This window comes from Engraulis encrasicolus, chromosome 21 (assembly GCF_034702125.1).
Source record: "Engraulis encrasicolus isolate BLACKSEA-1 chromosome 21, IST_EnEncr_1.0, whole genome shotgun sequence".
Lineage (NCBI taxonomy): Eukaryota > Metazoa > Chordata > Actinopteri > Clupeiformes > Engraulidae > Engraulis > Engraulis encrasicolus.
In genome coordinates, this window is record NC_085877.1 from 31,634,813 (window position 1) to 31,647,575 (window position 12,763).

Below are 12,763 nucleotides of genomic sequence, written 5' to 3' on the forward strand. Positions count from 1 at the left end.
GGTCGGACCAAAGTACAAGTTCTGCAGCCGAAGATGTGTATGACCACTAGTGATTCAAAATGACGGAGATGGAGAAGGTACTCCTTTTGTACATTTTACAAGTCAAAGTTGATGCTACATGTCCATGAAAATGGCATGTATGAATGTGCAGCAGTATACAGTACATTCAGGAAATATACCACTAAAATATGATATACTCCACCTTTAAATAAACATGACCCAGAGGGCAGCTGGAAATGGGCAAAGGATGATGCAGTTGGAAGATCGCCAAGCTATTCTGCTCCTTTGCCGCAGTATTACACATGCATGCCCATCTTTGTACCTATACTGTCCAAACAAGCCTGCATCTGGTTAATATCTTCTGTGCTGCACACTTTTGAAGACGTATGCAAGCCAAAACAAATTTGGCACACTGACATGCTCACTCTCTCTCCCTCTCCACTCGGGGAGGCTGGCTGCGGGGAGAGTGCGCGTACATCACAGCCGGAATAGAGCCACCCACAAATAGTCTGGGTCTGGTGGTAGTGAACGACAGATGTGATGTTGAAATTTCACATCCTCTAAGATAAGAAATGAGCCTGAAAAGTAGCGGAAACGCCTCAAGAAGCAGTAGTGCTGCTGTGACCTCGGGCAGCTCGCAAACCTTAAAATAGCCCAGGCGTGGGAGGAGCATGGGCGCACTTGAATAATAATAATAATAATAATAATAATAATAATAATAATAATAATAATTTACTTGAATTCAGAGGCACCACTGGCGACTGTTCACCCTCTAAAAATGAGTCAAGCTGGACTTGACTGGCAGCAATTCTGCGCACTGTGAATAGGGTAGACCTAATAGCTTTCCAAACGCATTGTGCCTTTCACTTGTCGTAGCCTAGGTGCACTGTCCGAAAGCCGGTAAGAGCGGCGGAGGTAATTTTGTCACCGAGGCAACGGGGGTGTTCCGTACCTACGTCAGCAGAAGGACGGAGGTTCCCGCTGTAAATATTTCTCCGTAAGGTGTGTTCTTCGTGAGTGTGTGAGAGAAAGCGAGTGAGTGACCGTCAGAGAGTGGAAGGAAAGGGGGGCTAGGCATTCGGTATAACGGAAGACCGCTCGTCTTGGATAACCAAGGAGGAAAAAACGAAACCGACGGCAGCGCGCACTAGACGCATAGCCTTGTCTACAGTAGACAGGGCAAGTCATATTTAGGCTGCATGAGCACTATGCCACGTTTACCACGGATGTTGCGGTAGTGGGACTGGCTTTGCCCCTGAACAGTGGCTCCCGTCGACGGTTGATTATCTCAGGGATTTCAGCATGGCCCGGGTGGGAAATGGAGCTGGAAATAACGACATTGATGAGGTGAGTGGTGCTGTGTTATCACCTGCAACTTGCGTTGATGGCTCTGTTTTATGAAGGGCGAAGGTTGAGCGGAAGGGAGTGGAGGAGTCGGTGAAGGTTAAATGTCTGTTCGTAAATATGACACGGGTGCGCTTACACTTTCGAGGCATAGCAGAGCTGCGATGATCCCCTGCTCAGTACCAACGTGTTTATTATGCGTGCTTCTTCTCAGATTCTGGATGTCGACGTTGCACTCCGGAAATCAAGCATGCAGGGAGCTAGCGCACAGAACTGAGATGGCTCAGATTACAAGGAGCCGACGGGGGCCAGATTTAATGGATAGGGCACGGCGCACGGCTCTCTGTCTCATCCCCCTCATAACTGTGCATGTTATTCAATCTAAAGCTTCTTCGTATTTGTAGACATACACTCTCTGTATCAGACTGCATGACATCCTGGCTACAGCATGACAATTTCAACTTTTTTTTTAGATGTGAATTATGTAATCGAGATGACGCAAACGTCCATAGGAAAACAATACAGCCAAGATGAGATGATGTCGCACAGCACTCTTGTCCTTCCCAGCTGGCCGGGTGATTAAATCGATACCTGTGGCCGCTGGCAGCTTTGTTGGCTGCCCTGTGTCCCCAATAATAGCCACACACAAAAACTCGGCAACCACAACAGGAGTGACATTAAAGTGAAGTGCCATGTCTTTATTGCGCGAGCCCTGGACTACTTTGTCGGAGCCGTTTGAAGTCGCGTGCAGGCTACTTTGTAACGAACGAATCAACAAACCTCCGTTGTTCTTCACACAAGGACGCAAACGTAGCCCTGCAATAGTCACCCGAGTGTCCTTCAGTTGACACGTCTGGGCACGTCTGAAATTGGGCAGCCGGTTTGGCTATGGCAAACCAGAAAGACCTCTTTCACACTTGTGCTTCTATTGCTGCACCAAGGAGGCTGTGTTTATATTAGAAGGGGTTGAGGTCTCTCTCTCCGTGTGTGTGTGAGTGTGTGAGTGTGGTCAGGACTGGGCACGCACACACACTCTACCCCTCATTTGAGAGATCCGGTTACCTGTACCTGCACCCTGTGTTTTTCCATTGCAGGTGTTCGTGCGTGCGTGCGTGCGTGCGTGTGTGTGTGTGTGTGTGTGTGTGTGTGTGTGTGTGTGTGTGTGTAGGAAAGGAAAACTAGTAGTATACCAGTCCTTTGTGTGTGTGTGTGTTAAGATGCTTTCAGGCTGTATGTCTCTGTGTGTGCTGTACATATATAAATGTGGCCTCTCTGTGTCTGTCTCGTGATCCCAATTAGTGTAATCCACTTAAAGTAATACGCCACAGCACGTAGGACAAACTCATGGTGTGTGTGTGTGTGTGTGTGTGTGTGTGTGTGTGTGTGTGTGTGTGTGTGTGTGTGTGTGTGTGTGTGTGTGTGTGTGTGTGTGTGTGTGTGTGTGTGTGTGTGTGTGTGTGTGTGTGTCAACACTACAGTAAGCAACATAGGAGCGAAACATTAAGAGTATCAAGTCAAGTCAAGTCAAGTTGGTTTTATTGTCCATTTATTTACATGCACTGGTCATACAAAGAATTTGAAATTACGTTTCTTGCTTTCCCATGCAGACATAGACAGTATAGACATAGACAGTACTCATACATGGACATAAGACAGTATGGACATAGACAGTGCTCATACAGACATTTAAAGTGCAAGACTGGACAACAGAAGACGTGTAGAGAACATACATTAAGAGGAGGTATTTTGTTGTGCTTTTTCTAAAAGTCCTTTATAGCGTTCTGACATAGAACGCTATAAAGGACTTTTAGAAAAATCACAACAAAATACCTCCTCTTAATGTATGTTCTCTACAAGTCTTCTGTTGTCCAGTGTGTCCATATGTGTGTGTGTGTTTGTGTGTGTGTGTGTAAGTTCAGTCGTTAAGCTTTCTTTAAAAACAATTTCTGTGTGCAGCCGTCATCATCTTTGTGGTCAATATATTTCTTTACTCTTTGTGTTCCAGTAGACAGATAGATGCATGTCTCTCAACACAAACCCACTGTCTGTGTGAATGTTTTTTCATGCTCTCTCTCTAGCTCTTTTTACTATCTCTCTCTCTTTCACTTTCTCTTTCTCTTTCTCTCTCTCTTTCTCTCTCTCTTTCTCTCTCTCTCTCTCTCTCTCTCTCTCTCTCTCTCTCTCTCTCTCTCTCTCTCTCTCTCTCTCACCTCATGCGCACACACTACGTGCACACACAGAAAGGCAAAGAGTATGACCCATCTGCATGTGTGCGAGAAGAAGACCGAGGCAGTGTGTGTGTGTGTGTGTGTGTGTGTGTGTGTGTGTGTGTGTGTGTGTGTCAAGGCCTATCTATGTCTGTGTGTGTAAGAGAGCACTCCCTGTTAAATACATTGATGACATTAAAGGGGGCCATGAGCTGTGTTGCTCTCCTCTGGGTTTCTACTCAGCAGTAGCATGGGCCTCAGGGCTGGACTGGTGATTTGGCATAAAGCATTTTCCTGGTGGGCCGACAGTCCTCAGAAGCTGATGCTTTTGCTTTTGTTTTTGTTTAGTTTGTTGTTGTTGTTGTTGTTGTTCTTGTTGTTGTTCTTGTTGTTGTTGTTGTTGTTGTTGTTGTTGTTGTTGTTGTTGTTGTTGTTGTTCTTCTTCTTCTTCTTCTTCTTCTTCTTCTTCTTCTTCTTCTTCTTCTTCTTCTTCTTCTTCTTCTTCTTCTTCTTCTTCTTCTTCTTCTTCTTCTTCTTCTTCTTCTTCTTCTTCTTCTTCTTCTTCTTCTTCTTCTTCTTCTTCTTCTTCTTCTTCTTCTTCTTCTTCTTCTTCTTCTTCGCCCTCTTCTTCGCCCTCTTCTTCTTCTTCTTCGCCTTCTTCTTCTTCTTCGCCTTCTTCGCCTTCTTCGCCTTCTTCTTCGCCTTCGCCTTCGCCTTCGCTTCAATTTCTCCCTGAGAGACCAGCCCGCAATTTAGATGGGGCAGCTCGCAGCCAGCCCATTGCCATTCAGCCCATACTGGCATATGGGTCAGTGACGTTTTTTAGTGGTACAACCGCAGCTAATGCCCATAAATTAATTAATATTTGGTAATTAATGTACTGCAATGAATATGCTCCTTAGATAATCCACTAAAACGGGAAAAAAGAAAGAAATGATACAACAGTGGCATTAGCTTTGGTTGCATCACCCTGACGTGGGCTACTAGTAAAATGTCATTGACCCCTATGCCAATAATGTCCAGGCCGTTTTTGGGGTTTTTTTTGCTCGCATTCTGGCTCTGAGTTAGTCTGGCGACGCCATCCAACGTACTTATGCCCAAAGATTTTGGCTCCGTACGGTAGTCTGGCCCAACCCGCCTAGCTCGGTTCGCACACGGTTCTGCTATTCAGCAAACAATTGAGAGTGGTGACGCAGAATTCACCAGTGGAGTCTATTACTGATTGGTTATGATAACACTATTCATACTTTTGTCTTGTTATTTGCATGCTTTGGCAACACATATCATAACAGTCATGCTAATAAAGCACAATTCGAATTTTAATTTGAACTCTGAACTCAAATTAATTGAAATGAGTCTGAGTAAGGTCAGACCATCTCGCACCCTCAATGGAAACGAATTCCTCTTAGCTTGTTCCAGACTGTATGACGGAGTTAACAGTCGGCTTTCTCCCAGGCTAGCTCTGAGCACAGTGAAGGGCACTGTAGACTGTACACGTAGTACTACTGGAGCCTCGGCTTAAAGAGTGCACACTCTGGTCATGGAGGCGTGCAATGCAAATCAACAACGGCCCACACTGTATGTGTGTGCTGTGCGCACATAGAAACAAGAGATGAGAAGATGATGAATGTGAATTCATGCATTCTCTCTCTCTCTCTCTCTCTCTCTCTCTCTCTCTCTCTCTCTCTCTCTCTCTCTCTCTCTCTCTCTCTCTCACGTGTGTGCACACTCACTCTGGCTAACTGTCTCAGTTCCTGTTTCTCTCTCTCTCTCTCTCTCTCTCTCTCTCTCTCTCTCTCTCTCTCTCTCTCTCTCAATTATACACAAAATATTTGGTGACGCTAAAAAGCAACATTAGTTCTGGTTACACACACACACACACACACGCGCACACACATTCACTATCCATTGATATTAAAAAGCAACATACAACAGCTTGAGTCATCACTTCTGGTTCTAAACATACGTGCATGCACTGCACCACCACACACCACCACACACCACACACACACCACACACACACACACACACACACGCACGCACACGCACACACACACACACACGCGCGCGCGCGCGCGCGCGCACACACACACACACACACACACACACACACACACACACACACACACACACACACACACACACACACACACACACACACACACACACACAACAAGACTGATTTAATGGTCTGTCTCACTATTATCTTGATGTTAATGGCAGTAAAGACAGTGAATCGACATTTAAAGACCTTACAAACCCTGCAGACATGCTGGCATGCATGCACTGACCGATTGATCGCACTCTCTCTCTCTCTGGTACAAGAGCTGATTTATGTAACGTTTACGAGGGGCTATAATTATCGCTCTGTCTTTTCCCTTTTTCTCTGTTTTTTTTCTCTCTATTTTTCTCTCTCTCTGTTTCTGTTTTTTTACTCTCCATCTGTCCATTCCTCTCTCTCTCACACACACACTCTCTCTGCTCTCTATCCCCCTGCTCTCTGCTCTCTATCTCTCCATTTGTATCTCTCATTCTCTCTTTCTTTTTCCACCACTTTGTGTGTCTCCTGTTATCAGTCTATTGTAAGCTGTCAACATGTGCTGCGGGCCCTCCTTTATTAAACAGTGATAAGGGGGCCGCTGCTACTGTGAACATGGCTAAGTCTGAAAGGGCCTGAAGGGCACTGCACACACAGATACAATCAAGAGACCTACTACTCTTGCTCGCTCGCTCTCTCTATCTCTCTCTCTCTCTCTCTCTCTCTCTTTCTTTCTTTCTTTCTTTCTTTCTTTCTTTCTTTCTTTCTTTCTTTCTTTCTTTCTTTCTTTCTTTTGCTCTCATATATACAGTATATATTGCTCTCTCTCTCTCTCTCTCTCTCTCTCTCTCTCTCTCTCTCTCTCTCTCTCTCTCTCTCTCTCTCTCTCTCTCTCTCTCTCTCTCTCTCTCTCTCCATTTCCCTCTGTTCCTCCTCCTACTCTCTCTCTGTTTTCCTCTCTCCGTTCTACCAGTCTGTCTTTTTCGTCTTTCTGGATGCCAAAACAGTCTAGGCGTAGGCCACTCTATGTGTTTTGTTCCTCTTGGTGATTCAGATGTGGAGGAGTGCACATTTCACTTTTTATTGTTAGATACTGGTCTGGCGGGATGCCAACAATATCCCTGAAACACACACACACACACACACACACACACACACACACACACACACACACACACACACACACACACACACACACACACACACACACACAATGTACAGTGGGTAACATTTCTCAATCTGTTTCTTTTTCTTTTTCTCCAGGAGTGTTTTGAAGATGCCTTTGATCAGATCCCTGTGTAAGTATTCCTACTTTTTAAACTGCTTGTGCATTGTACTTTTAGAATTGGGCTTCAGAGAAATAATAATAATAATAATAATAATAATAATAATAATAATAGTAATAATAATAATGACAGTGATTATACATACATATATACACCCCACCAATTTTTTAAAAATGCATCTTTTTTGATGATCGCTTATAGGTAGAATAGGTTACAAGATGTTACTAATCATGTAAAAAAGTTTCAAAAAAATAAATAAGAAGAATATTGATATGAAGCTTGGAAGCACCATCACATCATATCATGTGGTTGTTTTCTGGACTGACGGGGTAACAGAACTTTGAAAGGGTCTATCATAATACTGCCTTCTTGCATCACGATACAGTATCGTGACTGTGCGTATGATTTCTCAATTCGATTCAAAATCGTTACAGCTCTAATGTATAGTAATCACACAAATAAACATTATTTTTAGATGCGTCCTAGCATCTCTATAAGAGGTCTGTGCATCGGTCGGTCGGTCGGTCGGTCGGCCTGAAACGCATTCTCTAAAGTGTTAGGCCCTCCTGTGTCCACAAGGCGGCAATGCACATAGACGGACACATCTTTGTCCGCCTGTCGGACTTGTTTGTAATGCGTTTTACATCAACTCATTCACCACAAAGTGCATGTTGTTTGCGTACTCATGCGGTGTACTTTACTCTCTGCATCTGCATTGCTGCCTCAAGCCAGATCTTGCCATGCCATAGAGTATTATAAATCCATGCACACTGGGACAAATGCCATCAGCTTTTTTTGATTTAGTAAAGATTAAGGACAACCCTCGGCTAAAATCTGGTATTAATGATGTCCCATAATGCCTTACATACGATAAGTAATGCAAATCTTGGCACACTCTTGGAAAAATGCAGATTTAAGACTTACTGTATCACAGTTCCTAAACAGAATGGCCATTAATATGTGCTATAATATCGTGGGAAAGCTCTGTTTTTTTTTTCCTTTGGCTATATAGAACATTGATGAAACACTATCATTGGTGTTCTGTCTGAATGGCAAAAAGGCCAGGAAACGTGTATCATACCTTTGAGATACAAGTGTAGGCTATCTATAAAAGACTAAGGCTTATAAAATGTTATAATGTCTGATGAAAGACTGAAATGTAGTATATATATATTTTTATTGATCTCAAACAAAATCAAGGCGTCTAGCGGCTTACATATTCATACAGAAATAAATCAAACATGCTCTGTGCAATTTAGCTGGCAAAAGTATTAATGGTTATCCAATGATCTGCATAAAGTATATTGATTGATCAAGGTTGTTTATTTACTGTACTGTAATTGTTTATATTCGTTTTTTTCCACATGTTTGCTTGCTTCCTCACGGCTTGTAGTGATTGATTGTTCTTTTTTTGCTGTACTTGCTTATTTATTTTTCTATTTGTTTATTTGTTTGTTTGTTTCTTCAGGGCCTGTAAGATGGACCTCCAGACCTCCATAGAGGAGTGTACCATGGCCCTCAACCTCGTCCTCAACAACAAGTTCTCAGAGGCCTTGGACCTCCTCAAGCCCTGGTGTGTGTCTCTGTCTCTGTCTCTGTCTCTGTCTCTGTCTCTGTCTCTGTCTCTGTCTCTCTCTGTCTCTCTCTGTCTCTGTCTCTCTCTGTCTCTCTCTGTCTCTCTCTGTCTCTCTCTCTCTCTCTCTCTCTCTCTCTCTCTCTCTCTCTCTCTCTCTCTCTCTAGCACTGGGCTTGTATTACATGACAGTTTGCTTTCAATTCCCTCAGTTGGCACAATAAGCCACTGAATGAGTAGATCTACTTGTGTCCTGCAGACAACTATACATTGACACACACTGGCATCCATTTTTAGACTTTCCTCATATTGTTGGTTTTCATATGTATACAGTCTATTGTTTCAAATGGTTGATTTTTCAAGGAGCATGAGAAGTCTTTGCCATGTCTTCTATGGGCTTATGTGTACTATAATATACTGAGTTTCTGTCAGGAGGATCTCTATTGTCAAAAATGTTATTTAATATGCAGTTGCTGTATGTAGTACGGCTCCGTTCTTGAATGTCTTGCCGCTGCCATGTGCCAAAATGACTTGGAAGCAGAGCAAAAAAAAGACCAGCCATGTTCTCACGGTGCATTCACACCAGACTTTCACGTTCGCTTGACGTATCCGGGAGCATTGCGAGTCCGAGAGGTTTGCGGGCTGTTTAGTTGCCTCCTTTCACACTGCACAGTCAGCCTTCGCATTCTATGCACGGGCAGCAGCATCCATTTTCAATGGGAGCCCGCTCATGGGAGCAGCAATGAGAGCAGTTTCAGCACACCTTTTTTGCAGATGCAATTATAGTGTACTTCTAATGCAGAGGTTCAGAATTTGCATTATACAACATGCAATATCGCTATTTAGGGCTTTTTTTGGGGGGGGGGACTTGTGTGTGTGTGTGTGTGTGTGTGTGTGTGTGTGTGTGTGTGTGTGTGTGTGTGTGTGTGTGTGTGTGTGTGTGTGTGTGTGTGTGTGTGTGTGTGTGTGTGTGTGTGTGTGTGTGTGTGTGTGTGTGTGTAAGGCTAAGTATGCGCTGTCTCTCATTGTACCATGTGTGTGTGTGTGTGTGTGTGTGTGTGTAGGGCTAAGGATAGCATGTACCATGCGCTGGGCTACAGCAGCATCCTTGTAATGCAGGCCGCCATGACCTTCGAGCACAGCGACATCCAGGCTGCCATGACAACCATCAAGGACGCCCTGCAGACATGCCAGAGGTAAACAATTACATTACATTACATTATATTATGTTATATTATATTATATTATATTATATTATATTATATTATATTATATTATATTATATTATATTATATGTGAGGGATAATGGCCAACGATGTGTCCCGATATCAAGGAAAAATACACGTAATGTACGAGGCGGAAGCATAGAACAGCCCGACGGCGAGCCTTGCAGGAGATCTTGCTGCAGGAGATTGCATTGTAGGCTGCTGTTTCGGTGGGAAAAGTTGTTGGCAGTTATTCCGCTTATATCCTATTTGAAACTTTCCTCCGTATATGAATAGCTGTTTTATTTTTTAATTAGACGGTCCAAGTAGGCTAAGGGATAGTGTCCGCCAAGGTGTGCCAACTGCACCAGAATCTAGCGAACAACTTAGACGTGTCTCTGCTGCAAGCACTCAGCGTAGACGTGCGTAGAATATTCGATTGGAATGCTGAGGGTATGTCATACGCATGATTTCTACAGGGTTCTCCCGTAGAATACTGTCAGCAGACGCATGACTTCATAGGTGTCCCCTTCTCTGGGAATAACGTACTCCATCTCAGCCAATCAGAGCACGTTCTGTCCGTTCACTGAGTGATATATTATATTATATTATATTATATTATATTATATTATATTATATTATATTATATTATATTATATTATATTATATTATATTATATTATTATACACATTATACAACCACCAAGGAAGCCCTTCAGACCTATAAATCCTACTCCTGTCCTTATTCTGTATTTATTGTTATACCCTTTTTTCTTTCACCCCTATGTCACTAAAAGTTGCAGCATGGTTCCACACAAATTCTCACAAAGACCTCGACACAGAAAAGTAAAATTTTATGGGTGTGCACAGTACAAGTTAAGAAAAAAGGAAGTATCTTGTTGTGTTGAGAGGAACAATTCAGTGCTGATAGTATTCAGGCTCCATGCCTGATTTCAGGCTTGACAGAGTTTGGGAAAATAAAAACATTGATAATAATTAGCCATTAGGTTATTCTTATCTCAGAAAGTGTTACAGGTTCAGGGTTGTCTTCTACTATCAGACTTGAATAATGGTCATACACAGGCTATTAAATGTTTGAATAATGTGTCAAAATAGGCCTACGTTACGTCACTATGCAGTATCTTGTCGTCGTCGTTAGAGCAGGGGAAAAAGTTCAGGCTCAGGAGTTTTTTTCACTATCACCCCTGACAATTGCAGCAGCCTGCTATCCATGGCTATGTGTGAAGGTTTGCTGTATAGTTAGAATTGTTTGTCTTTGGCAGAGGTTGAGAGATTCTGTAACACTGCGACATGATGCAGATGATTTCATTGTGAGCATACTAAATTGGCCTTGAGCCGATTTTTTTTGACCTGACAACATGACACTTGACACTGTATTCACTCTTGTTATCAGTGATGCATACCATACTGCAACAACACCAGACACCAGACATATTTGTTGAGCTCAGTAGAAAGACTGGTTTGACTATGTCAGACATGCATTTATTTGCATTTGCATTTAGTGTGTGTGTGTGTGTGTGTGTGTGTGTGTGTGTGTGTGTGTGTGTGTGTGTGTGTGTGTGTGTGTGTGTGTGTGTGTGTGTGTGTGTGTGTGTGTGTGTGTGTGTGTGTGTGTGTGTGTGTGTGTTTCTTTAGGTTCAAGAAGAGAAGCTCAGTGGTAGGCTCACTCTCCAGTCTGGTGACGAAACAATCCCCTGACAACTTGAAGGAGGGTGAGTGTGTGTGTGTGTGCATGCGTGCGTGCGTGTGTGTGTGTGTGCATGCGTGCATGTGTGTGTGTGAATTAGGGCTGCACAATTGATCGAAAATAATCGAAAATCGTGATAAAATTGTAAATCAAAGTCGTGATTTCAATCGTGACCTACCTTTGAGAGCGTACTTGAAGCTAGAACATACAGACAGGCTGGTGTTTCTGGCCAGAAATCTGTCCACCTAATTTTCATGCCATTGCCTTTACATAATTATTACAATTCTGTCAGAACCATTTCAGTCAAGAAACACAAGAGAAGAATATAAATGCAATTTCTTTTATTGAAATTATGAATTACATTTGGCGGTATAGCTCTGTTCGGAGGAACCCCCCTATTTCCATGAGCAGCATGGAAAAGCATTTAGTCAGGGGGCAGCAGCAGTTTAGGGAATTCTCACCCCAGCAGGACAGGGCGAGAGATAACCCCCCATGAACAGAGCCAAGCGACGTGACAAGAGAACATGTCACATCATACACAACAAGGTGGAGCAGGGGAGGTGGTGGGTAGCAAAAACCGAGCAGCATACAGTTGAGAGGAAGTGGATAGAATTTAAAAGGCGTGCCGAAGCCGTGTGGCCAATCGCTAGGGAAGAAAGATCAGCTGAGAGAATGCACCTGGATCAATTAGGAATTAGATGAAGGGAAGGGCGGCAAGCTTCTTGACTACCATGGCCTGGCCAGAACTGATGTTAGTACTTTAATTTCATTTTATTTTGCTCATCCCGTATAGAATTCATTCTTGGTTATATTTGATCTTGTTATAATTTTCAAAAATCTGCAAAAAATCAATAATCGTGATTAATAATTGCGTTTGCGATTTTGACCAAAATAATCGTGATTTATGATTTTTTCCATAATCGTGCAGCCCTAGTGTGAATGCTTAGAGGTGAGTTTTTGTGCGAGTGTGTGTGTAGAACTTGAGGGAGGTTGAGCGTGTGTGTGTGTGTTGGTGTGTCTGTGTCTATGTCTTTTTGTATTTGGGTCATTGACATTTAGTAGTAGCATACGCCAGGGTGGTGCAACTACAGCTAATAGCACTATTGTATGGATTAGATTATTTCTTGTGTTAGTGGATTATCTAAGGAGCATATTCATAGCAGTACATTAATTATACATTTTACAATTAATTTATGGGTATTAGCTGTGGTTGTACCACCTGACGTCTGAACCCAAAATAAACATCATTATGTGTGCATGGGTCTGTGCCTCTTTCTATCTGTAAGCATGTGTGTGTTTGAGACAGAGAGAGAGCTGGCGTGTGTGTGAGTAGTGTTTGCGGTTGAAGTTTTGTGGTTATGTGTTTGGAGGTTTCACTCTCTCCCTCTCTCTCTCTCTCTCTC

At 43.0% G+C, this 12,763-nt stretch overlaps 1 protein-coding gene across 1 annotated transcript in view; it reads left to right on the plus strand.

Moving 5' to 3' along the window:
* Positions 1-769: 769 nt before the first annotated feature.
* LOC134437138 (tetratricopeptide repeat protein 39B-like) overlaps positions 770-12,763 on the plus strand; it is a 32,893-nt gene continuing 20,899 nt past the window's right edge. The window contains exons 1-5 of the mRNA XM_063186600.1: positions 770-1,347; positions 6,853-6,887; positions 8,344-8,448; positions 9,513-9,644; positions 11,309-11,385. Coding sequence (XP_063042670.1) covers positions 1,303-1,347; positions 6,853-6,887; positions 8,344-8,448; positions 9,513-9,644; positions 11,309-11,385 — 394 coding nt within the window. The 5' untranslated portion in view covers positions 770-1,302. The remainder of the gene's footprint in view (positions 1,348-6,852; positions 6,888-8,343; positions 8,449-9,512; positions 9,645-11,308; positions 11,386-12,763) is intronic.